We start from the raw sequence: 26697 nt of genomic DNA on the forward strand, positions 1-26697 counted from the left end.
AAACAGGGTCATAGTACCTGGATGGGGTAGTGTCAGGGGACTTCGGAGTCCCCACAGAGCTTTGTGTTTTAGAGTTAACCACACAGTATAAGTATGGGGCAGTTTGTACTTCTTATTCATAGTTTCAGGCTGTCTGCATATTCAGGCAGCATGAGTTACACTCAGATTGCTTTCTCATAGTGGGAACTTCAGTAGCACTAATCATGGTTAGTTAAGCACGTGCATAAGTCTTTGTAGAATCCAGGTCATAGTAAAAAGACAAAACAAAACAGAGAGGCGGATTTAAAAAGGGGAGGATGACATGGTAACTAGTACAAATATTTTTTTTCATTTACACAAAATAGCTGTGTTAGTAGTTTTTTAGCACAGAGGTTAAGAAAGTCATGATCACTGCTAGACATATCAGTTCCCAGCTACTTAACTGTTACCAGGTAGCAGTGTTCAATAGACATCACATTAGAAGTGGGCCTGAGGGAGGGGTTTTAAGTTAGATACAATAGTACCTTTAGTGATTATTCAGGGGAGTAAGTTCAACACCCATAGGGTTACATGTGGCACAGTGGCAAAGTATTGAACTGTTTGTGGGAGAAGTGAAATAACTGGTGACAGGTAATTCACTGTTGGCAAAGTAAAGACAGTGGTCGTTGACATGAAGCCAATGCAGCAAAGCATCTAGCATGGGAGTCATAATGTGACCAGAATGAACCTGTGCTGTACAAGGAAGGAAACTGGCAGACAAATAAGGAAAATTAGTATGGAGAATTACACATTCACAATAATAACAGAAGTATTATAACTGCAGTCAGCCTAAGAGGTTTTAACCTAGCTAGGATCTTCAATTTTGAATATCTGTAATTAATATTTAGAAACACCATACCAGCCAACTGTATAATATTGAAATATGTACATGATGATTTTGTTAGGAACAACAGCAGCTAATATAAAAACAATTATAAAAATCAAGCCATGTTAAAAGTAAAAGTAACATTAACATGGTAGCTAATGAAAATACCAACTTGTTAATATGAAAGTCTGAATCTATATTGAACTCGACTTTAGAGTTCAGTAGTTCCCTTAATATGTTATAATTGTAATAACAACAATAAAGAAATGATAACAATTATTAACTTACAAAATCATCTGCACAACTAAACAAGCCAGGGAAGGAAGATGTAGTACAAACAAACTCACCATTCCCTCTCCCACAAGAGAGAGAAAAAAAAGGGTGGGTGAGAGAGAGTCACTTAGAGCAGTGGTTCTCAACCAGGGGTCTTCCAGTGAGTACATCAATTAATCTAGATATTTGCCTAGTTTTGCAACAGGCTACATAAAAAGCACTAGTGAAGTCAGTACAAACTAAAATTTCATACAAACAATGACTTGTTTATACTGCTCTATATACTATACACTGAAATGTAAGCACAATATTTATATTCCAATTAATTTATTTTAAAATTATATGGTAAAAATTAGAAAGTAAGCAATTTGTCAGTAAGAGTGAGCTGTGGCACTTTTGTATTTTTATGTCTGATTTTGTAAGCAAGTAGTTTTTCAGTGTGGTGAAACTTGGGGTAGGCAAGACAATCAGATTCCTGAAAGGGGTACAATAGTCTGGAAGGGTTGAGAGCCACTGACTTAGAGGTGCAAACAGTATTTTTCAGACCTCTTGGACCCATCTCTGCGTAGCATCACGCAGATCACTCTGGAGTCTGGATCAGCAGTCTGGGTGAGGAGGTGTCAGGGATGTCAACCAAGCTTTTAATTGAGGCCTTGATGCAGCAAGGAACAAGACATGCGTAACTTTAACTGCTGACTGTCTCGCTGTGCCCATAGCTCGGTCACACGCTGACCAGGGAGCACTCTCTGAGAGCAGGGAAGGGCAAAGTGTGGGCAGCGGCCTCGGACGCTGCTACTACGCATGCCCAGCTCATCCGCGCATGTGCATGCGCAGTGCAGTGAGGTTCCGGGGTGAGTGGGAGACGGGAGTGCGGCTGACGGGCGCTGCGGTGACCATGGCTGACGAGGCGGCGGAGCTGGGCGAGGCGTTGCGGCGCCAGGCGGACACGGTGCGGCGGCTGAAGCAAGAGAAGGCCAGTCCGGAAGAGGTGAGCCCAGCCCGGCCCGTCCCCGCGGCTCCCTGTCCGGGCTGTAGCGCCGCCTCCCGCCCCTGCCCCTACGCGCCTCTCCCGGGGGGGTTGGCTGGGGGGTCGGGGCTGCCGGGGTTGGGGAAGCAGGATGTCCGGGCCGGGGAAGGGGAAAGGGCCGGGAAGCCCAGCTGCCTCCCCTGGGTTGTGGTGTTCATCTGCCGCCCCGTCTCTGTACCCAGGTGGCTGAGCAGGTGGCGAAGCTGCTGGAGCTGAAGGCGCAGCTGGGCACAGATGAGGGGAAACACAAGTTTGTCCTCAAGACCCCAAAGGTAAGTCCCCAGCCCTGGACTCTGAGGCTGTGACAGGCAGCCCCTCTTCACTTCCCCTCTCCCTGTGGTGGTGGACAGCCTGCCTTGGTCCCCAAAGTGCATGGCTCAGATGCATCTGCCTGGAGGAATGAGCTGCAGCATAGTCTGGCCCAGGGCCAGTACGTTACCAGGGTGCAGGGCTTGAAGGCAGGGGCATCTGAACCTCAAAGGCTCCAGCCACAGTTGTCTGACAAAGGCTCCGTGTGCACTTACAAAGGTACCAAGTGGCATGGAAACCTGAGACCCAGGTGTGTAAACAGCCAGGACTGGAGCAGGACAGGAGGCTCAGGAAAGCATGCTTTCACTCCACTTTGTACAGCCACTGCAGGCTCTGCCAATGGAGTACCTGTCCGTCTGAGAAACCTGCAGTTAAGTAAATTCATCTTGAACCCCCTACCCGACCCCCATCTATTTGTACCCTCCTCACTCCACCGAAGATGCCCATAAACACAGCTAGAGTAATAAGTTAGCTTTGCAAGTTCTTAAAAGTTTCCACAAGTGGTGGCATCACTGGGAGTGTTAGTGTAGACAGGCCTCTGACTCACTGCTAGCAGTGTAAGAACCATGTTGTCTCACCACTTTGTGAATGTGACACAGTGGTAAAATCACTTACAATCTCTGGCACCTGATGTCTGGTGGAACTGTGCTGAGGGTGATGGCACTGGAACTTTAGGAGAAATCTCAATGTAGACAAGGTCTTGTGTATCTTCCTTCCTTTTACCTTACCTGTGGGTCATCTTCCATAAGAGCCTTGTGTGCATGATCTGTGTGGCCCCCAGGCCTTCACATGCTTCTCTTTAGAATATATGTCTTTCAATAGGACCATACACCTAAACAGTATTATGTAGATAGATTAAGAACATATAAGAACATGAGAACGGCCATACTGGGTCAGAGCAAAGGTCAATCTAGCCCAGTATCCTGTCTTCCGACAGTGGCCAATGACAGGTGCCCCAGAGGGAGTGAACAGAACAGGTAATCATCAAGTGATCCATTCACTGTCGCACATTCCCAGCTTCTGGCAAAACAGAGGCTAGAGACACCATCCCTGCCCATCCTGGGTAATAGTCATTGATGGACATATCCTCCATTAATTTATCTAGCTCTTTTTTGAACCCTGTTATAGTCTTGGCCTTCAAAATGAATGAAGGGCCAAAAGATCATAGACTCAGTGCATTAAAAAACAATTGTTTTAAAATCAGCCACAAGCTTATCTTCCTTATTCCATCACCCTGCTCTGTTTTTGTCTCCCATTCTCTTTTTCTCTAGTAGGATTCAAAAAAAGTGTGGCCATTCTCATGGGTAATGAGAATATCCACATGTTGCATCCAAAAACAAGAACAAAAATACCCCCAAAATAACGTAGATTTAAATCCTCAAGCTTCGAGACATAAGCCAACCACAAACTGACTAGGATTAGGAAGAATGTCCTCTGTGGACAAGTTATTCCATACCATAGTTGTCCATTTTGGGATTTCTTGCACCTTTTTAAACACCAATTACTGACCTGATCTGGGAGAGTAATTCCTGTAATCCTTTGTGAGCTGTTTGGGGCAAAGTCCTGCTCTTTTGTTTATGTAGTGCCAAATACACTGGCACAATCCAAATAACTGTTCTCCCAGACAGAAGATCTGCAGGGGACAGTTTCTCTGGTGATCCAGATTGTATGGTGGCATGTTCTCATGGGCTGTCCCAAGTCAAAGCAGCTAGACTTCACTGAACAGCCTGGTAACTGCACTGGGAGGGGCACTTTCAAAGCTGCCCTTAGTGTTCTCAGCCAGGTCTGTGAAACACCTGGCCACCAGCAACTCCCATCCGCAAACAGAACACAAAACTAAAAGCTTGTCTGCACACAGAACTTGCGTCAGTTTAGAAACCCATCATTAGTTTAAACAGTGCAGCTTTGTGTGTATCCCAGCCCTACCTTCCCAGAAATCCCTCACTGTCTTGCCTATTATGACCACACTTTACTATGCATTAAAGAGAAACTGTCTCCACTGCTGATAAATAAATCATTTAACCCTATGCCTTCGAGATAGATGAATGTCCAAGACTTCAGGGCTTCCTCCTGATAGTTAACAAAGCACAGGGTTTTATCCTGGTTTTCATAAACCCCAGAAGAACTGGTGTAACTGACAGCAGACTGAGTGAGCACATGTGCACTGCAAGGGACACCCCATATGGCAGGTAATGCTGCCACCTTGCCCTGCATGGAGCCTGTATAGTCTCCCTAAATCAGTGGTTCTCAACCTTTTTGGGCTCAGGGCCCATTTGTAAATGTTTATGGCCTATCACAACCCAGTAAATAGTCTGGGGGTGGAGGCCCTGGGGTGGTTCTGGTTGGATCCCGGGAGGGTTGGGTCCTGCCCGGCACTCTCCCCACAGTGGCAGTTCCTGCAGCTCCTGTGTTGTGGGGCTAGCTGGGCTTGGCTCTCTGCTCTGGGTGTTGCAAACTCCAGGGCTGCAGCACTGCTCAGGTTTGGCTCTGCTCCCTGACTGGACCAAATTTGGGTGAGTGGAGTTGTGACCTAGCTCATGGGATTGCCGTGCCACTCACTCAAATTTGGCCTACTCGGACTTCAGTTATTATGACAGCTGGGCCAAACCTGAGTGGCGCTGGGAACCCAGAGGCTGCAGTGCCTGGAGCAGGGAGGCAAACTCAGCCAGCCCCATGGTACAGGAGCCACAGGAGCTGCCACGTGACCCTTTGAAACACTCTGGCAACCCAGTTTTCCGACCCACGGGTTGAAAAACCCTAGACCATGCTGCCTCTCTCTATTGACTTGCTCCTTTTTGACCAGAGATCATGCTGGCTGCTCAGCAGAGGAGCTGATAACTGAAGGCATCCGTCTCGAAGGGCACTTGTGGCCTTCCAAGCTCCATGAGCGGTTGCCTGGGCAACGGTGCCCATCTAGCTGTGAACTGATCTGGGGTCTTCTGAAAAATGAAGGGAACCCAAAGGCCAGCGCAGGGTGGCTGTGAGATGACTGTGACTAACCTGTGATCTTTAGGGCATAGTGGTAATAAGTAACCCTGGTGACCAGTTTGCATCAGTTACATCTTCAAGGCTATTCACCAGGAGAAGAACTAGAAAACTTTTCTTTAAAATATTGCTCTTCCAGGGCAATCACAGCTGTGGACTTTAAACCTCGCGCCCCCTGCAAAAGCCAGCTCCGCCCTCAAGTAATGAGTACAGGCAAGGATGTTATGTGGCATTTTCCCTGGAGCAGCCAGACCATTTACAGTGGTTGTCACATCTAGTGAAGGAACCAGGAAGCTAACAGCTCAGGTTCCCCAGCCTTGTAGCTGATGTTAGATATCTGCTTGATGATGGATCTTGCTGGGGCAGTAACTGACGGTTCTTAAAGTACAGTCCCTGGAATAGGGACTGTCATTTTCTTTGTCTTGTGGGGCCCTGAGCATGCCGAGGCTGGCCAAATAGGACATAGGTCGTCAGTTTTAATCTGCTGTAGATATTTTTCTCTTTAGAATTTTACAGAAGCTCAGGGATTCTGTCTGTTTCAGGTTCCTTTAAATATGTCCCCAATTTCAAAGGTAATAAGGTAGCTTCCATTAGCACTCAATTCAAGTAAATGAGGGAAGTTAGCATTGCTTAGAGCAGGGGTTCTCAAACTTCATTGCACCGTGACCCCCTTCTGACAACAAAAATTATTACACGACCCCAGGAGCGGGGACCAAAGCCTTAGGCCAGCTGCCCCAGGTGGCAGGGCCAAAGCCTGAGCCCTACCGTCCTGGGCGGGGGAACCAAAATCAAAGCCCAGGAGCTTCAGTCCAGGCAGGGAGCCTGTAACCTGAACCCTGCCACCCAGGCCTGAAGTCCTTGGGCTTTGGCTTCGGTCCCGGGCAGTGGGGCTCGGGCTTCAGCCCCAGGCCCCAACAAGTCTGAGCCAGCCCTGGCGACCTCATTAAAATGGGGTCGCAACCCATTTTGAGGTCCCGACCCACAGTTTGAGAACCGCTGGCTTAGAGCTATGGTTTGCTCAAATAACAGTGATGAATGTGGTGTAAATGGCTGAATAGATCTGTAGGCTCAAAGGCTGTGCCACTGTACACATGGCACAATCTTCAGGCAGCCTCCTGCTGTTACAGAAGCAGTGGCCTTGGCAGCAGCTGGAGCACTAGTGCAGAGTGTCTTTATCACTGTAAAAGCTGGCAGCTAGCCTACACTAGCACTGCTGCGCGTCCTAGCCTCAGGGGTGCCACACTGGTGCTTGACCAATGGCAGGATAATTGCAAAAAATTGCTTGTGTGGCCAGGGCTAGAGACATCACAAGCAGTCACTAGAAACTTTTAATTAAAAAAAATGGAAATGTCTTTTTCTAGAGATTTTTGGTGTCAGGTGAGATACAACGTCTGGGATGGCTAGCAGCAGGGCATGCCACCTGCATACGTGTCTGCCTTCTTCTAGAAGGGCCCATCGTTGTGGGCATGGGAGTTCAATCTTGGGCCTTGTCATTTTTTGGCCTCTGCTGAGAACAGCAGCAAGGGGGTAATTAATGCCATTTGTGATAGTAGTGTGTGTGATGTGGACATCTGTCCACTAGGCACTAGACAGAGACCCCTCAACTCATTCCACAAAGACCACTAAGCAACCTATTGATGGTAATGAATGTGGGCTGCATTTGAATCAGTGACTAGTAGGTGAAAGGCTGGATAACCTGATCCCTTGATCCATCTTGCTCCTGTGCTCCAAATTTTAGCTAAAATAAAAAAGTAACTAGTAAGACTGCAAAAGTGAAAGAAAGTCTCTAGTTGTTTAAAATTTGAGACAATTCCCAGCTTCTCAAGATCTGGAAAAATGTTAGCAGTAAACATAACATTAAAAGCCGGTCTTCCTTTTCTGGCCCACAGAATCACACATTATTTAATATTGTGTGCCCCCTTTCTCTCCCTGGCACCACATATGACTCTATTGGTAGAAGAGGCAAAGCCGGTAACTGCCATGTGAGAATAAGGTCTGAATTTATTAATAGTCAGTCATAGTGGTTTTTGGCTGTCTGGAGGGGATGATCAGAATGATTCAGTGATTCTTACAAAGAAGAAATGGAATGAGAAATCTCTTCCCCTTCACATAGCAAAGGTGCACTCAGGAGACAAGTATCAGACCCTCTGGTCTTGCTAAAATGTCTAGTTTCTCTGTCTAAAGGAATTCTTAGATTAAAACACCTATAAGCCTGATGCTTTACTCCTAAATTTCGAAAGCTCCTCTGTCGTCTCAGCCTTATCCTCTAGTTGGGTTATTTTACCAGACACTGACTCAGAAATATCTTCCTTTCTTTGGTGCCTCTCTAAACTGTGAGCTCCTTAAGGCAGGGACCTTGCCTTTATACGCGCCTATAAAGGGCCAAGCATGCTATTGGTCCTGTAGAAGTAATTGGATCCATGCTGGATTCTCCACCTTCTGGCTCATGAAGTTTCCCTCTGTATTCTATGAACCTCTGGCTCCCATTAGCTGTGTGCTACCCAGCAGCTGTATAAGTAGCCAGGTCACTTCTGGACAGCATCTTATGGCTTTCACCTGCACTTAGAGATGGTCCAAGGATCTCTCATTCTTCTCTGGGCTGGAGCTTTTGCTTTTGGTTAATTCCCTTTCACCAGGTGTATTGATGCTGTTCCCATTGTGTATCCCTGTCTTTCTGGCTTTGTAAGTATTTTAGACACATGATACACCTAGTCCACCACTTCCTTCCTTTGTGCATGGAAGAAGCAGAATGTACCCATCCATGTTAATGTTCATCTAGGCAGAATCATTCCACTAGCTCAGGCCATGGTTCTCTGCTCTTCTTCTCACCCACTTCCCTTTGATTTGGGGTCTCAGGGCACCCGGGACTACAACCCCAAGCAGATGGCCATCCGGGAGAAAGTGTTTGACATCATTATCAGCACCTTCAAGCGCCATGGAGCTGAGGTCATCGACACCCCTGTATTTGAGCTGAAGGTGAGTGCAGGAGCTGTGAGGTGACATCTGGGAGGGGGTGGCTGTGCTGGTTAAGGCACTGACCCGTGAGTTGGACATGATCCCCAGGCCTGTAGCTGTTTGCCCCTTGAAATCTTTGGGTGCATTTTAAAGTATGGTAGCTGCATTAGTCATAACTTGAAGGGCAGGTGCCCTGACTAAGGCCTCAGTGTGAGCAGCTCCCATGAAAAGTGAGAGCCTTCTGTAGTAAAACTGTGGTTTAAAGGTTGCAGCCTTGGCTTATCATGTGGACATGTGGCATCTCCTTGCTTCCTCACTGAGCCTCTTGTTGCAGCTTTGTGCTCCTAGGCTTTGTCCCTTCTCACCTGAGATGTCATCTCTCTGCTTCATCTAGGAAACTCTGACAGGGAAGTATGGGGAGGACTCGAAGCTCATCTATGACCTGAAAGACCAGGGGGGAGAGCTGCTGTCTCTTCGCTATGACCTGACTGTATCCTGCCACAGTTCCTGCTCCTGGCATGCCGATTTCATCCTACACAGTACATTCACTGATGGGCAGTATCATGTGGAGGGCTCAAGAGGGAGATGGGGAGGGCAGTCTCTGCCTGGGTCTTTGATTCCAGGTCCTCAGTGGTGGGGCAGTCATGCAACAGGACCTAATGGGAAGAGCACCGGTCTGGGAATAGAGACCTGGGTTCTGTTCCTGGCTATGCCAGACTCGCTGTGACTCACTGTACTCAGCTGTTTTAACTGTTATTCTCCCCTTCATATAACACAAGAACCAGGGATCGCCCAATGAAATTAATAGGCAGCAGGTTTGAAACAAACATAAGGCAGTACGTCCTTACACAACGCACAGTCAATTTGTGGAACTCATTGCCATGGGATGTTGTTAAGGCCAAAACTATGCTTGGGTTCAAAAAGGAATTAGATAAGTTCATGGAGGACAGGTCCATCAGTGCCTATTAGCCAAGATGGTCAGGGACACAATCCCATGCTCTGAGTGTCCTTAAACCTCTGACTACCAGAAGCTGGGATTGGATGATGGGGGATGGATCACTTGATAAATTGCCCTGTTCTGTTCATTCCCTCTGACACATCTGCTGCTGGCCATTGTCGGAAGACAGGAGGCTGGGTTAGATGGACCATTGGTCTGACCCAGTATGGCCGTTCTTATGGGGGTTAATGAAGCTGTGATGCCTTCATGAAGCAGAATGTCTGATAGTAATAATTGCTGCAGGGCGGTCTCCTTTTCTTTCCTTTGGCTTCAATGATTGAGGCAGTGAGCATGAGTGCCTCTTAGCTGTTACTCCTGGAGAAGGGTGTGTACCCTATTGAGCCAGGATAACAGGGGAGGGGTTAACCAGACTTCTGCCTGCAGAGTGATAACCGGGCTGGTTAGACACATAATAGAAATGAGGCATAACACCCTTTGCTACTATATGCAGAGAAGTTGGGTGATCCTGTCCACACCAAACCCCTTTGGAAGGGCTGGGTGGCTCTTGTCCTAGACCTTCCGAGCCACAGGAGAGTCTTCTTACGTTCCACCCTTAACCCTTTGTGCTCAGGTGCCCTTTGCTCGTTATTTGGCAATGAACAAAATCACCAACATTAAGCGCTACCACATTGCCAAAGTTTACAGACGGGATAATCCGGCCATGACGAGGGGCCGCTACAGGGAGTTCTACCAGTGTGTGAGTACCGGCAGCCTGAGTGCTCTCCATGCCGCGGGGAGCTGTGTGTCTGGGCCAGGGTTCCCCAGGAACTCAGTCAAGGTGGACCTATATGTGTGACTACAGTGCTGGCTCAAAGCACAAGGAAGTGGACAGGGAGGAAGAGAACTCTATTTGTGTCTGGGGCCTGGGTGCCACATGGGGAGCTGGATATCTGGGGACCCTGTTTGCCGCTGGGCTCCCCCAGTTGTGTTACACTGCCCAGATTTTCACTGCCTGTGCTTGTGCCCCAGGATTTTGACATCGCCGGCCAGTTTGACCCCATGATTCCCGATGCTGAGTGTCTGAAGATTGTGCATGAGATCCTGAGCGGGCTGCAGATTGGAGACTTCCTCATTAAGGTAAAACCCGAGCCAGGTGCCAGTGCTGGTTTCTCTAGACGATGCTGTGAAGTGAAGAGCATTCTCCTTGCTTTCTACTTGCTCCTGGTCTCAGCCCGGCAGCACCTACACCCTCTGTAATGCACAATGCAGATTGATCCAGAACCCCTAGTGTCTGTGGCATCTCCTCTCTATGCACTACCTATGCTAGAGAAACTACCTGACACTGGCTGTCACCCAGCAACCACCATCTCAAGCTGCTCTTCAGAAGGGAGTTCTGGGGTGGACAGGGTCACCCAACTTCTTTGCCTGTTGTAGTAAAGGGTGTTATGCCTCATTTCTGTTACGTGTCTAACGTGCTTTACTCCAGGAGGTGTAGAACTTGTCATGTTTTGGTGGGTGGAGTCAGACAGCAGCCCTCAAACCCAGCTCAGGCAGCAGGGCGACTGCTATGTTGGGCACCCAGTGCTAAAAAAAAGGGTCCGGTAGTATTCGTCTCTTTCTCCAGGGCTTCTGATGCTCATGGTGAGGTCCTGCGTGTTGCACCTTGAGTCTGCAAGCTCCACACCTCCACCCTTGTACTGATGACCTTCATCCCTGCTCCCTTTTGAGAATCCATCACCTCCTCCAGGGAATCTGTCCCTGGGCTCAGCCCCTGCTGCGCAACAAGAGACGAACTCCCAGCCCATGTGTGGCAGCACGCAGCACATACTGCAGTGCAGACGCAGCCTCTCTTATAGTCTACCTTGAACAAATGGGGGCAGTAGGACCTGAGAAAATTAGAGGTAGCTGGGTTGTTAGAAAGGGACCGGGTGCCCCGAGACAGCAATGGGAGTAGTGGTGTCGGGAGAACCTTGGAGGCAGCTAAGGCCCCCTGTAAGTTCATAGACCTAGCGAGACACTGCTGGGCTCTGTGGATCAGTTGGAGGGGTGGAAGCCAGCGCTGGCTGCAAACTTGTTGCTGGGATTTCCTAGTGGAATATCTGGTTATGATGGGGGCTATCTGTGTTGTTGGAGCACCCCAGGGGGAGCTGCCAGGGACTGCCAGACTGGATCTGACCCAAGGTTCATCTAATCCAGTATCTTCTCTGACAGTGGCAGCAGCTGGTGCTTGAGAGGAAGGGGCAATTATGGAATAACCTGCCCACAGGGAAAGCTGCTTGCCCTGACCTTCATCAGTCAGTGTTTGGTTTATGCCCTGACACAGGAGGATTTAGAATCCTCCAAAAATTTGTTCCCTCCCTTGTGTAACTGCAGGTGTGCCCATTCTCCATATAACCATCTGATTGCTTAATTAATCCTGCTAAACTGTTGGCCTCCGTTACATCTTGTAGCAGTGAGTTCCACAGGTTAATTATGCATTGTGCAATTTTAAAATTCCTTGAGTTTTAGGTGTAATTGGATGTCCCGCTGTTCTGTATTCTGAGAGAAAGTGACTAGAAGTGCCCAATTTGCCTCCTCTCTATCCTTCATTAAAGATTAGTTCTCTGTCATGTACTCTTATATACAGAGCCGGTGCCTTGCTAGTTAAAGTTAAGAACAGCTTTCTGTTTAAATGATGACTCTATGTCAGAGGTGGGAAAACTGCGGCCTGCAGGCCACATCCAGCCCGCGGGACCCTCCTGCTCGGCCTTTGAGCTCCCGAGGAGCTCCTAGGGGAGGCTAGCCCCCAGTCCCTCCCCTGCTGTCCCCTCTCCCCTGCAGCCGCAGCTCGCCATGCTGCCAGCGTTCTGGGCGGCAGGGCTGCGAGCTCCTGCCAGGCAGTGCAGATGCGAGAGCCGCCGGCCTGCCCCGGTGCTCTAGACTGCGCGGCGGCGGGGCTGGCTCTGGCCGGGCGGTGGGGCTGCCAGTCCTGGTGCTCTGAGCGGCATAGTAAGGGGGCGTGGAGCGGGGGGGTGGATAAGGGGTAGGGGATCCCGGGGGACAGGGAGCAGGGGGTGGTTGGATGGGGCGGAGGTTCTGGGGGGGCGGTATGGGGACGGGGAACGGGGGGGTTGGATAGGTGTGGGAGTCCCGGGGGCCTGTTAGGGGGCAGGGGTGTGGATAGGGGTTGGGGCAGTCGGGGGACAGGGAGCAGGAGGGGTCCCCAGGGGGCGGTTACGGGACAAGGAGCAGGGGGGGTTGGATGGGTCGGGAGTTCTGAGGGGGGCAGTCAGGGGGTGGGAAGTGGGAGGGGGTGGATAGGGGGCAGGGGCCAGGCTGTTTGGGGCGGCACAGCCTTCCCTACCCAGCCCTCCATACAGTTGCAGAACCCTGATGTGGCCCTCGGGCCAAAAAGTTTGCCCACCCCTGCTCTATGTGCTCTAAAGTCTACATAGTTATTTGGATATGCCTTGACATTTGGTGTGCCTCATGGGGTAGAGTTATTGGTCCAAATTTGGGATCATTTGATCAAGGAGTTCTGGAGATACAGCCCCTCCTGGACAACCCCTCCCCCCCCCCCCAAAAAAAAACCCCCAGCTTTTCTCAAAATTGAGAGATTTTAACAGCATTTTTTGTGCACAGATCTATGGATCAAACCTGGGCTCTGATCCTGTCACAGAGGTCCCTAATGCTGGACATCTGACCCAGCATGGCACCCACTGTCCCTTTGGGGGAGTGAAATTGAGAACAACATTTGTGAGCGAGCTTAGCTTTTCAGTTAGACATATGCCTAACTATTCCTAAGCCTCACAAAGTATATGGCAGGGGCACACACGATTGACAGCCACCAAGTGGTCTAGTGGTTAGAATAATGGACTTGGACTCAATAAACCAGGATTCTATTTTTGGTGCTGCCACAGGCTGCTCAGTGACCTTGCCCAAGTCGCAGCATTGCTCTGTTCCTCAGTGTCCCCATAGGGATAATGCTGTTTCCTTTCTTGGTAAAGTGCTTTGAGATCTGATGAAAAGTACTATGGGAGAGCATCTCAACTACAAATCTATATGATAATTAGAACTGCCCCATAATGAACACTAACTCCTACCAACAACATTTTTCTGTTTAAAAAAAAAAAAATCCAAAACAAAACAGGAAATTCACTGACAAGAAATTTGGTTAAAGCAGAGTTAAGGTTGCTGAGTGACAGTTCGTGCTCAGCAAAATTCAAACTTGTGAAAACCATGAAATAGAGCGTTATGGTACATGCCCACACAACCATATCTCTGCCTTCTTGGAGCAGAGTGCCCATGTGCCATAACACATACTTGCCCTCTGCCTTTGCATTGTACTGAAAAGGAGATGCCTACGCTTGCCCCATACAGCTACACAGAAAGAACACTACAGCTGCTAAATTTTACACCCCCCTTCATTCTTAGGCACACGATGCCATACAGCTTTCTACTGTACTTTCCCTTACCCTTCATTAAACCCACAGACAAGGTTCATCTTACTTCCGCCTAACTGCTAATCCCTGTGGCAAGAAAACTCCCACATTTCAGTGTTACATTGCATGAGTATCTCCCAAGATAGAATATCAAGGTTGGAAGGGACCTCAGGAGGCCATCTAGTCCAACCCCCTGCTCAAAGCAGGACCAATCCCCAGACAGATTTTTGCCCCCAATCCCTAAGTGGCCCCCTCAAGGATTGAACTCACAACCCTGGCTTTACCAGGCCAATGCTCAAACCACTGAGCTACCCCCCCCATATATAGAGATATACCTATCTCATAGACATGCACCTCTTTCCTTTGATCACATGTGCAGGTCAGGGAGAGGGGCTCTCACATACCCTTAGAGGGGCACAACCCCCCCTCCACCCAAAAAATAGCTTCATATCTCAATCACAGGCTCTTCCAATCTGCTCCAGCTAATCCCTCCACCATTCAATGCAGTGACATCTAAGGCAGTGAAAGCAGCTGGAGTGCATGCAGCTAATTCCAAGGGGCTATTGCCAGCTACAGGGGGGCAGAATGAAGGAGGTCTGGGTATTTACCTTATCTCTGTATTTCCTGATTCTTTTCAGAAGTCTTAAGTTTTGCTGGAGTCAACATTTTGCAAGGCCACAAGATACCATCCAGCAATCTTAACTCTCTGTTAATGAAACTTTTTGTCAGTGAATTAATCTCTGTTGTAGACTCATTCCAATTGTTCTAGTCTCTTCCCATCTGGAAGACTTTACAGGCTTTGAATCTCTGCTCTCCCCTCTTTCTGCACCCCCCACTCTTTGTGCTTTTTCTCCATTGAGAGAGGGTGACCAGAACTGTCATTAGTATTCCAGGTGAGGGCATGCCATTGAGGCATTTAATGGATTGAATATTTCCAGTATTCCCTGTCCCATTCCTTTTGCATCTGTTTTCATTATTGGCCACTGCTGCTCGATTTTCATTGATGCTCAGGTTTTTTCCCCCGTGAGTGGTGGTAGTTAGTTTGAAACCCAGCAGTGTCTGAGTAATTCAGATGATTTTCTCTGCTGTGCATTACCTTGCATTGGAATTCATTGAGTTTTGTCTGCTGTTGTGTCACCCACGCACCTACCTTAGCTCCTCAGACTTGGCTAACTGTAATAATTGTCACTTTGCCACCTTGCTGCTTGTTGATGTGTTCAGTAAACGCTGGTCCTCATACAGAAACTTGGGGCACCTGCTGTTAACCTTTGCCATGCTGAAAACTGAACATTTCCTCCTCCTCCTTTGTTTTCTGTCTTGCCCAGTTTCTGTTCCATGATGGGACTTTAATTCTCATCCGTGCCTCTCCTTCCTGAATAGTCTCCTGTGAGGCCCTTTGTCAGAGGCTTTTGAAAGTCCAGCTAAACTGTCATCCAGTTTTCACTTGTCCACTGTTTCGTAGCAGGAGCAGCTAAGCCCCTGGGACTTCTGGGAGCTGATGGTGGTAGGGGTAGCTGGCTAGGTGGGGTCGGGGTGGTAGCCAGCCCCTCTTCTCTACCCCCAAAGTCTCAGAGGAGTGGAGCTGAAGATTCTGTTGTAATTGGGATATTTCCATTGGGTTCCCATTGAGTGACTCTGCTTCCTTCCAGGTCAACGACCGGCGTATCCTCGATGGGATGTTTGCAGTTTGCGGGGTACCAGACAGCAAGTTCCGAACGATTTGCTCCACTGTGGACAAACTAGACAAGGTAAGGGCTGAGGTTTCCTGTTACTGCTGCTTTGTGGGTTTCACAGCCCTCCCAGTCAGCACAGACAGACTAAGGGCAGTGGAATTTGGTTAGAGAATGCTAGTAAATGTTGAATTATTTAATTTCTTCCCCCGTGTGTTGGACATTGGGGGTTCAACACCTAGATAGTGTAACTAGGTCTCCACAAAACACCCTATTTCCTTTAACATCCCCAATGGGTCCTGAGCAAACAGATTTACAGTGCAAGTCACCCTAAATCCACGGGATTCTGCAGGTCTCTTAATTCACCATCACAAGTCTTAAAAGGATGAGCTGCTGGTTATTAACCTGGAGTAGTGAAGCTCCTGTGTGTCTGGAGCAGGGATCCCACCACCCCACTCCTGGTTGCAACCTGGAATCCATGCTGCATCAGAACGTTCGAAAGCTTTTTTCTAATTCAGTGTTTTTGGGGCCATCAACATCCACTGTTGTGCTGGGGATCTCATTACAGCCCAGCTGTTCTCCAGCACAGATCTGTAGTATAGATGGAACCTTGCTAAAGCCTTGGTATCTGGCATAGTGGCAGACTGCTGCAGGAGGAGTATAGAGGCCAGGATCCTGCAAGCCAGCCACACTTCAGGTGACTGAGGACTGAGTTTTGTCAGGTGAATTTGCAAATGAATAGGATGTAGTGGCATTGTCCTGTCAATGGCTCTGTAAATATCACCCTGTGAGCAAGTGCTCTACTGCTCAACAATGCTCCAGCCAGCATCAAAGCAGGAGACACACCGTCTGTGGAGGCTGGGCATTGCTGGCTGTAGTGTCTGTGGGAGGCTGGGGTCATATGCGGACTTGTCACTTCAAAGCATCCCTTGCCCTAGCAACTTGTGTGTCCTGTGAGGAAGGAAGGAGCTGCACTGTGGATGCTTAGGGAGATGGGGTAATGGTGAAACCATCTCCATGTTCCAGTCAAATGAAAGTACAGAGGAAGAAAAGAGAGACCAGCCTGAAGAAGCTGTGAGCGCTGAGATTGGTACCCACAGTGTGTGGGATATGCACGTTTCTTGTGGTGGACAGGCTTATGCCAACCAGGCTGGCTAGTGTGGATGAGCTGTAATGGTCCAATTCTGTATTGTAGCCAGAGTTAAAGATAACAGCCCAGCACTCTGCACTGGTCAATAGCTTTGATTCCAGGAGGAACAATAGCAGCAATTCTCACCTCCACTTTGGTTTGTGAAGATGAATGAGGTCAAAAAGTGAGCTGGCCTTCAGCTGCCTCTCTAGACAGTTTTCTTTGCCGCTGAGTCTTGACTGTAATTCCCAGGCAGACTTTACAAAGCTGGAGTTAAGGCTGTAAATGACTTTGCTCCTCTGTGCTAACTGAAGGGGGAAACCTTAAAAGAACGTTATAAGGAGTTGGAGCCAGAAACCAGACCACTGGAAAATCTGTAAACAGAGTTAAAGCCCAGGTAAGGCAGCCTAGGGCCCTAGGGACACCGTGACAGAGGAGGGGCCCTGTGACCTCCTTGTGCCGTGGTTCCACACACACTTTGAGCCCTGATGGCGGGGGGCCCTCTCCCCTCCCAGAGAGGCACAGACATTAGCATAGGATCCCCTTCTTCACTCTCCTCCCATAGAGCAGCAGGAGGGGCCCAGCTCTCTCCTAGAGGGGCAACAATTACAGCAGGGAGCTTCCACACTACTTAACCTGGTAGCTGACATGTAGTTGCTTGGGAGGGTGGATTGCACCCACTGTAATCTTCTCCTGCCATACACACAGTCCTGTGCTGGGGTGGTGTTGACCATCCCTTACGCCATGCATTGGGTCTTGACGTTCATACCCAATTGAGATGCATAGGACAGTTCCCCCTCTAAGAGCTACTGTTTCAGACTCTCTGCAGACTCAGGCAGATATAGCTACACCAGTTACACTTTGTTTGTATTTTTGAGCTTTCCTTTGCAAATACAGTAGAACCTCAGAGTTATGAACACCTCGGGAATGGAGGTTGTTTGTAACCCTGAACTGTTTGTAACTCTGAACAAAACATTATGGTTGTTCTTTCAAAGTTTACAGCTGAGTATTGACTTAATACAGGTTTGAAACTTTATTATGAAGAAGAAAAATGCTGCTTTCCCTTTATTTTTTTAGTAGTTTACGTTTAACACAGTACTGTACTGTATTTGCTTCTTTTTGCGGGGATGGAGGGGGTTGTCTCTGCTGCTTCCTGATTGTGTACTTCCGGTTCCAAATGAAGTGTGTGGTTGACTAGTCAGTTCATAACTCTGAGGTTCTACTGCATGAGGGCTAGGAACTTCTTTTACGAAAGCTGAGATTCTGATGTGCTCACCCGACTGTAGGAGCGGGGAACCCTTGTGCCGGGGCCTATAGTGTCTGTGCCTTAATCTGGCTCTGCCTCTACTCACAGCACTGAGAGCCATCCTTGCAGCTGAGATGTCTGCTGTACTCGGGCGGCTCCAGGCACCAGCGCAGCAAGTGCGTGCCTGGGGCGGCAAGCCGTGGGGGGCAGCCTGCCCGTCACTGCGAGGCCTTCGGGAGGTCCACTGGTCCCGCGGTTTCGGCGGCGGGTACGCTGAAGCCGCGGAACCGGCAGATCACCCGCAGAAATGCCGTTGAATCCACGTGACCGCGGACCGCCCGCAGGCATGCCTCCGAAGGCCGCCTGACTGCCGTGCTTGGGGCAGCAAAAAACATAGAGCTGCCCCGGCTGTACTTCAGTTATCTTCCAATGTTTGAAAGTATTAACAGTGAGAGATTTATACACAGGGCCCACCCCTGCAAGTGCACTGCAAGCACTACCCTTGGCGTCACTGGGAGTTGCGCATCCCTATGTGGGCTAGCAAAGGGTGTCAGTAGGACACTTGGAAACTTGCTGGAACGTTTACTAATTCAGAGGAATTTGGGGGAGAAAAATTTACACAGCTGCTTTAGTGAAATCTCTCGGGACACAGGAAAAGGCAGAGTGGTTAGTAAACTAACTATATTGAGTAGTTGTAAATAAAACAAAACCTGCAGCAGCTGGTCTTGTCTTTAGCAGCCCTCTGCTCTAGACCAGTGGTTTTCAAACATTTTAGGCTGCATACCCCTTTCCAAATAATGTAGCCTACCATGTACCCCCATCTGAGATAGGGTCATAATATACCTATGACTAGATTGCCGAGTCTTCCTAAATAAAATGCGTTGTCTGCCATTACAGGATTTTTCTTACATACCCCCTGACGAAAGCTCCGGTACCCCTAGGGGTACACGTACCCCAGTTTGAAAACCACTGCTCTAGAATGTACTTCTAACACTTGCATTCTTCTTCCTGTGGAGGCCTCCTTTAATGATTCTAACAACATTCAAGAAAGGCTACTAGCTGGATGCTTAGGTTTGAATGCTCAGCAGTGAAAGAGTTAATGCTAGCATTTTGCGGTTCATCATTAACCCCAAAATGCCAGATGTAGTTTGTCTCTCTCTGAGCGTGTGGCACTGCACCTGTGCTGCTGTAGTGTAGATGCTTCTTACTTCGATGGAAGGGATTTTTCCATGGCTGTAGTTAATCTCTCTCTCAGAGGTGGTAGCTAGGTTGTCAAAAGAATTCTTCCATCAACTTAGTTGCATCTACACCAGGGTTTAGGTCAACCTAACTATATTGCTGAGGTCACACAATTTTTCACAGCCTTGAGCAATGTAGCTAGGACAATCTCATTTTTAAGTGGAAACAAGGCCTGAGCTATTTCAGGCTGCTGGCTGCATACTCAGGCCTCGTCTACACTAGGGGGAAAAGGTGTGGCTTCTACAATGAGATCATAACACACTGTAAACACTAGTGGAGAAAGGGCAAGGTGTAGTTTTACCTTGGTATAGCTGGTCATTTTGCCCTGTCTACACGAGGGTTTTTACAGTGTGTTAGTGGTCTCCTTCTAAAAATGACACCTTTTTTCTTAGTGTAGACGTGGCCTGGAAGCTTGTATCTGCACTGGCAAACATGGGACCTGCAATTCATAACCAGTGCAGCAGCAGAAGCTGTAGAGCGGACAGGTCCTGGGTGGGCTCAGATGTTTTTACTGCTGTGACCCTGGCCTGAGATCAAAACAAAAGCTTTGTTTGCTATGTCATCCCTGAGTTCTGTGATAGCTTTGCTCCATGTTCTTGCTTGATGAATTCCATTAGAGCTGCTGTCCCAGGGGTGGATTTACAAGATGATTTTAAGACAGGGTAAGGGGTAATGTTATCAGAGTAACAATGCCCTGAGGGGATGCATTGGTAAGTGGGTAGTGTGTGTTGGATATGCTCATTGGATATGCTGTGTAGTGTAGCACTCCCAAGAAATATAGTAGTTAGGAGGGGGGTGAATGGCCTGGTCTAGTGGGCTACTAAAATACGTAATTGGCTATTCATTTGTAAATGCTGGCACCCTGCATCATTATTCCACAGACAATTGAGTCACTAACAAAAGTAGCCAATCTGTCCTCCTCCATCGCTGCCTCTTTCTTTGTAGTGGTGTGATCCCAGGACCAGGAGCCCAGGTACCCTGGCTAATCCCAGCTCTGAAGCTGATTCTAGCTGTGACCTTGGAAAAGCCACTTAACCACTATGTGCCTCAGTTTCCCCTCTGTTAAAAGAGGGGAGATAAATACTTACCGCCCTTGGTGCTGTGGGGTAGGTTTGTCTGCAAAGTGTTCCCTGTTGTCATCTCTGCCGTATTTTTTCCCCCTCTTATTTTCTCTTAGCCTTTTCTAGCTGTGTTCTCACTTTCTCTTCTTATAACGATTTTTACTGTATCTTCTTTTATACCTTGCCACACATTGTTCTGCTTCACATGAGAGAAATTGACTAGATCCTGGAATTCTGAGGCATCAAGGTGCTTTAGAGTCTGATTTCCCAATTCCTCTTTGCTGCTCTATTTATATGAAGTAGAACAATGGCAGACAGGGAGAGATGGTGATGAGCGCTCCACTGAGAACAACTCCCAGGAGCAGTGGGTTCAGCCTGGGGAGTTGTGATTAACATTCTCATCTCCCCCTCCCCAGGTAACGTGGGAAGATGTGAAGAGCGAGATGGTTGGAGAGAAGGGGCTCTCGCCAGAGGCTGCGGATCGCATCGGGGAATACGTTCAACTGCATGGTGAGTTCTGTGGAGCTGTGAGATCTGGTTCCCTGTCCAGCCTCACCCAGGTCAGATGAGAGTCCATGTGGGTCACTTCACCAGCCACTCCAATTTCCTTGGTCTCTGCATGGGGAGGGTCAGGGTTCCCCAGAGGTTTAGCTGCTGTTGCCCAGGCCGAGCTGACATGCAGCCTGCACATCCCAGGTAGGATGCATGGTCGGTATCCCCTGGGAGGGAGATAGAGATGCATGAAGCTGGAGGAGTGAGCAGGTGGCTGTGAGCCAGGCTGAGTGGAGCGAGTCCATGGGAGCTTGACCACGTCGCCCTCCCTGGTATATTTAAGTTGTGTGTCATTTCTGCAGGTGGGCTGGGTCTGATTGAGCAGCTGCTCCAGGACCCTAAGTTGTCCCAGAACAAGCTGGCCCGAGAGGGGCTGGGAGACATGAAGCTGCTGTTTGAGTACCTGACCCTGTTTGGCATTGCAGATAAGGTGAGTGGTGAAGGGACACTGACCAGGCCTGACTGGGTCATTTGTTGTGCCTGGTAATGGGATTCCCCTCCTGTCCCACAGATCTCCTTCGACCTGAGCCTGGCGCGGGGTCTGGATTATTACACTGGGGTGATCTACGAGGCCATCCTACTGCAGCCTCAGAATGCCCACAAGGAGGAGCCGGTCAGCGTGGGCAGTGTGGCTGGAGGCGGCCGCTACGACGGGCTGGTGGGGATGTTCGATCCCAAGGGGCGGAAGGTGCCCTGTGTGGGAGTCAGCATCGGAATCGAGCGGATCTTCTCCATCATGGAGCAGAAAGTGGAGGTGAGTGCCACCTGGCTACTCTTCCTCCTTTGATCCTGGGGAGGACAGACTGGCACCTGCCCTTCCTCCCTGCTGACACAGGGCTGATCAAAAGCTGCAGGGCAGGGGAGCATGCAGGCTCACAACCTGTGTTGGTCAGCCACTTAGTTGCCTAAGTCAGATTGCTGTGGCTCTACATGATTAACCAGTTTTAGGCAAGTAAATATTAGATCAGCACAGTAGTGACTGGGCAGTCTCTGTAACTCCATCTGGCAACAAAAGACCCAGGTTCAGATGCTGCTTTAACACCTAGGAAGATGGAAGACACAGCCCCCTGCCCCAAAGAGCTTACTGACCGAAAGATAAAGTGGTACAGCACAGGGTTGTCAGAGTGACAGCTACCACATGGAGTGTTCATGGGTTTTAATACACTGAGCAGGGAGGCAGGAGCTCACGTTCTAACTGGGGAAAGCAGTGTCTGTCATTGCAGAATTGTGAAGGTGCCTCATCCCATTGCTTTAGCGCTACCTCTGACCTCTGCTCTTGTTCCTTCCTCAGCTCCCCAGCCCCTTCCTGCTGGGCTGGAGGGATGTCTGCTCCTGGGAACTTTTCTGCCAAGTCTTTTGTCAGGAGTTAAGCCAGTAGCCTACTATAAGACTATTTTAATTTATCTCCACCGTCCCAGCAGGATTGGCACCATCCCAGAGGCTGGATTTGACCCTTTTCCTCAGAGCTTCATTTATTGTTCAAACACACAACTCACAAACTAACACAAACCAAGGCTTTTCATCCTAAGTGCCATCGCCCTGGGGGAGGTCCCTTGCCACAATAGCCAACCTGCTTCCTGTAGCTTCCCTCCTCCTCTGAGCTCTTTCAGTCTGTATGGGAAGCAGCTGACCCTTCCCAGCTGGAGCTGATCATTCCCTCTCACAAGTCCAAATACCTGTTCTTAAAGGGGCTCTGCCTCATAACAGGGCTGCCTGGCACTTAAAGGGACAGACCACCCAGTCTAAAGCAACCTGACTGCAAATCCCTTCCCTGCTCAATTGCTTATGTTTCGGTTTCTTGTGATTTCATGACCCCAGCTCTCTCATCAGCCATAGAGTCCCCCTGCAAATACAGACCAGACAAGATCTGATTTTCTCATGTTAAGAAAACAAATCTATTTAGGCCACCACCTCCTCTCCAGCTTGGGGCACAAGCCCAATGCTGCTTCTTAACAGGTGAGCTTTACAGGGGGGCTCTCAGGCAAAGTAGAGCCAGGAAAATGCAACTTTGAGTAACTGGCAGAAGGGGAGGAAGAGCATAAAGATGGTGAAGCTCCTGGCCTCCAGTGGGGAAGAAGGGGGAGAGAGTGTGTTCGTTCGAGCTTGGCATTGCTTACTTAGTGGTACCTGGCTCAGTCTGGGTCCCACCTTTCCTGCTGTTGCTATGGAGCTGGTGATGTTTTTTGTAAGGCTAGGTCAGTGAGAGTACATCTGTTATACTGGGAAGGTCTCTGGGGGGAAGCTTCCATGGAATTGCTCATCTCCAGCAGAAACTCCAACCCCGTGGCACTGGAGTGGGGAAAGCTAGAAACTGCATTTTAAACCAAATTGGATCCCCAAGGATATAGAATGTAGAACTGTGGGGATTTGGCTTGTTGGGGTTCCCAGGGGCTCTTCCACTGCATTGCTGCTGCTGGCTTGTCCTTCCACTGTCTAAGCTACTGGCTTCCCAGTCCCCATTGAATCCATGCGTGCGAAGTGCTCTGTGTGAAGTGGTGGTGGTTCCTGATAGAAAGGGTCTGGGTGGGTGAGGAGTGTCTCAGCTCATGAGCGGCTGGGTGTTTCTATACGTCATCAACAACTCTCACAAGACTCTGTCCCTGCATCCAGGCTTCAGAAGAAAAGATCCGGACCACAGAGACACAAGTGCTTGTAGCAGCTGCACAGAAGAAACTCCTTGAAGAGAGACTGAAGCTCATCTCTGAGCTGTGGGATTCTGGGATCAAGGTATGGCTGGGCAGAGTCTGAGTGAGGGAGAGGAAGGAAACTGGTTGGCTCCAGCCCTTCCATTTCCGGTGCTGGGCATGGACTAGAGCCATCCTCCTGTTCGTGTTACCCTAACCCCATAAGTGGAGAGGAGGGAGACGCTCTGGGGAGACATGCCACGTGAGCAGCAAGCCCTGCCTACTTGAATGTGACCTTGCTGCCTATTCTCTTCTATCCAGCCTCACCATTCCTACAGTTAGGCACTCACTCTGCTGTACACGAGGCAGGGCCAGAGCTGCCAGTCGCTGGGAAGGGGGGTTGGCACCCCTTTAAGAAAAGCTGTACACGCTACATCCTGGCGGCAGCAGCAGCACATGGTTTCCAGACTTCCTGCTTTCCCTGGGTTGTGCAGCACTAGAAATCCTTTACACAAGCTCTCACTTGGCTCCAGCTTGGTTTCCAAGTTGGGAATATTGCTAACCTCTTCTACAGGGCAAAGGGCACTCTCTAGCATGGCATGCATCGGTTGCCCTTCTGATGCCAGCAGAGCTAAGACAAAGTGCTATGTGCCTCATGCCACGCCCCTGATGCCTTGCCTAGCTGGGGAATATTGCATCTTTTGCTCTCTAGCCTCAGCTGCCAGACCCACCATTGGAACTGGTAGGAGAGGCTCCCTATGCTTCAGCAAAACAGTGCAGAGGAAAAGAGCTCCACTTGTGCCCATGGCACACTTTGCTAATGTTGGGTAAGCTGTTTCAGTTTTGGAAGCATTCTAATTGGGTTGCTCTTCAGAAGGGGGAGCCCTGCCCCCCTGCCTGGTCATTGAGAGATCTGGTCCTGCTGCCTCAAATGCAAACTAGATGGAGAAATCCAAGAACAGGAATGGCAAGTGGGTGCCTGTCAGCAGGTATCAAATGTATTGCTGTACTGTGGGTCCCCTCTAGGCAGAGATGCTGTATAAGAAGAACCCCAAGCTGCTGAACCAGCTGCAGTATTGTGAAGACACGGGAATCCCTCTCGTTGCCATCGTAGGAGAGCAGGAGCTGAAGGATGGAGTTGTCAAGCTGCGAGTCGTAGCTACCAGGGAAGAGGTGAGGATGCCTTTGAATATAAGGGATGGGCTGAAGATAGACATTAACAGGCTTTGTCTTGCCAAAGATGAAGTGGACCAAAGCCACCCCAGTATGTGGGAATGGATGTAGGAAGAGAGATTGAGGTGTCAGTAATCTCTCAGCCACATGAATGATTGTTGGGTACCATTGCTAAATTTCTCCTTTATACCCCAATAGTGGATATAATGCAGCTGTATTAGTATGGGGACCTTCCCATATACTGCATCTCAGGAGGCCTTAGAATTAATAGCAGCAGAAGATATCAAAGGAGCTAGGCACATTCATATGACTTGAAGAGTCAGTGAGATACAGGAAGGCTGTTTGATGTGGCAGGTACTGCAGAGGAGAAGGCTCGCCCACCGACAATGGCTAAACTGAGTGGGGGGACAGAGGGGAGGTAGATGCTAGATGACGACAGGGAGGGGAGTGGAGATAAGGTCTGTGAATGAGTGACAATACTTTGCACATATAGGCTGGAGCAAGGCTACAGAGGGATGGTTCAGAAACAAGGGCAACTTTGAACTGGCTCCTACAGGCATGGAGAGCCTGTGAAGGTGTTGGATATGGTTGTGCTTCTTTGCATGAGAAGGTGGATAGCAGCATTCTCTGTGTGCTGGGCAACCGGGTCTTAAGGATGCCATAGAGAAAGGAGTTATTAAAAACTGTTTAGATTGGACCCTGTGCTAGAGATGAATCAAGCTGGAGAGCCACTTACCTAGGAGTTGTTTTGCAGAGAAGGGGTGTGTGTATTAGAAACATTACTTCAAAAATGAACAGTTCTGAATACTTTGGCTTGATTTGTGGGAGGACGGCTAGGTGCTCTTTTGTCAGACAGGGCAGTGCGTGCGATTTGGGGTATTCTTGGATGGACTGGAGAAGAATGGTTCCAGGAGGAGGCTGGATTATAGGAGGGGAGTGGTTCTGTTAATTCATTTATTTGTTTTTCAGGTTGATGTTCGCAGGGAAAACCTCATTGAGGAAATCAAGAGGCGAACGTGCCAGCCCTAGCCTTCCAGCCAGCCACATCAGCTAGTTTATTGGATTTCAACTGATACGGGGGAAGGGGAAGACTTGTAGAGATTTCCTCTCTAAATGCCAGAGTTCTTGCTCATAACATGTCAGTGGGGGCACAGGGGTCTTTGAAGCCGTATTTATTATTTTATCATGAAATTCCTTTTCCCAGAAGGAGCAGAGATGCTGCTTTGCCTTTTAAAGAACACTGTGCTCCTGGGCGTAGCCAATGAGAGAGCTGGAGAGGATGTTTCCTGAGACACTTTGGAGAATGCCAGCTGTGTGTCTGTAATCATTACTGTTACTGGGCAGAGCTGTGGCGCCCTGGGCCATTGGCAGACACTGAGGATCTTGGTCACAGCTTCATGTTCCTTTCTGTTTGAATAAAGGTTCTGCATGGTGTCACTTCTCTGCCTGGAGGGGAAATGACCTCGTCTCAAAGTGTAAAACATTCTAAGCAAGCTTAATAAATCTTCTGACAGTCCCACACCTGCCTCTTGTGTGACTGTCTTCTGGGATTGCCAGGATTTCAGGGCCTCTGTTACTCTTCCCCCACACTCCCTCAGGACAAGGGCTGGGTGATAAATGTCACTGCTGCTGCTGTTCCATTCCTTGAGTTCCAGGGACCTTTTAAAAAGTGCACTGGGGATGGTATTTTGCAGTGTGCAGTGAAAAGCCTTATCTGGAAACTCCCATTGGAAACTGTAACAATGCTGGTTCTGTCGGGACCCAACTGAGAGTGCCAATTCAGGACAAATTGCGTAAAACAGGGCAGTTACAGCCCAAGGCTGGGGTTTTTTCACCTCTAAGGCAAACCAAACCAGCCAGACTAAGAGGACTTTGGTTTCACCCCACTGGCTAACCACAAGTCACACAAACAATTCCCTTAGACACTCCAGTTTCCCAGTATCACCACCAGTGCCACTCATTATGGGGACAAATGGTTATGAAAACCAATACCCCAGTAAAAGAAAAAAGGTTCTCCTGATCCCCAAGGACCAAGCCACAGACCCAGGTCAATATACAAATCAGATCTTACCCACAAATCATGCTGTTGCCAATCCTTTAGAATCTAAAATCTAAAGGTTTATTCATAAAAGGAAAAAGATATAGATGGGAGCTAGAATTGGTTAAATAGAATCAATTACATACAATAATGGCAAAGTTCTTGGTTCAGGCTTGTAGCAGTGATAAAATAAACTGCAGGCTCAAATCAAGTC

General features: G+C 48.9%; 1 protein-coding gene across 2 annotated transcripts; it reads left to right on the forward strand.

Moving 5' to 3' along the window:
* The first annotated feature begins 1986 nt into the window (after positions 1–1986).
* LOC112102590 (histidine--tRNA ligase, cytoplasmic) lies at positions 1987–25964 on the forward strand. 2 transcript variants are annotated; one of them, XM_024193960.1, is made up of 13 exons: positions 1987–2105; positions 2327–2416; positions 8295–8414; positions 8788–8883; positions 9962–10087; positions 10360–10467; positions 15401–15499; positions 20513–20606; positions 20948–21078; positions 21160–21402; positions 23259–23375; positions 24299–24445; positions 25415–25964. In XM_024193960.1, exons 1-13 carry the CDS (start codon positions 2013–2015, stop codon positions 25472–25474), a joined length of 1524 nt encoding a protein of 507 aa, XP_024049728.1. In that variant the 5' UTR covers positions 1987–2012; the 3' UTR covers positions 25475–25964. The 2 variants fall into 2 exon arrangements, with proteins under 2 accessions (XP_024049728.1, XP_024049729.1); XM_024193961.1 differs by having other exon boundaries at positions 20951–21078.
* The last annotated feature ends 733 nt before the right edge of the window (positions 25965–26697 follow it).

The sequence above is a fragment of the Terrapene carolina genome, unplaced genomic scaffold (genome assembly GCF_002925995.2).
Source record: "Terrapene carolina triunguis isolate 2854851 unplaced genomic scaffold, T_m_triunguis-2.0 Scaffold838, whole genome shotgun sequence".
In the NCBI taxonomy this organism is placed as follows: Eukaryota; Metazoa; Chordata; order Testudines; family Emydidae; genus Terrapene; species Terrapene triunguis.

Excerpts from the sequence above, each read along its gene's own strand:
- LOC112102590 (XM_024193960.1), top strand. The coding sequence starts at position 2,013 with ATGGCTGACGAGGCGGCGGAGCTGGGCGAGGCGTTGCGGCGCCAGGCG. Across the intron at positions 2,417-8,294 it reads TTGTCCTCAAGACCCCAAAG|GGCACCCGGGACTACAACCC; the intron begins GTAAGTCCCCAG and ends TTGGGGTCTCAG. Across the intron at positions 24,446-25,414 it reads TCGTAGCTACCAGGGAAGAG|GTTGATGTTCGCAGGGAAAA; the intron begins GTGAGGATGCCT and ends TTTGTTTTTCAG.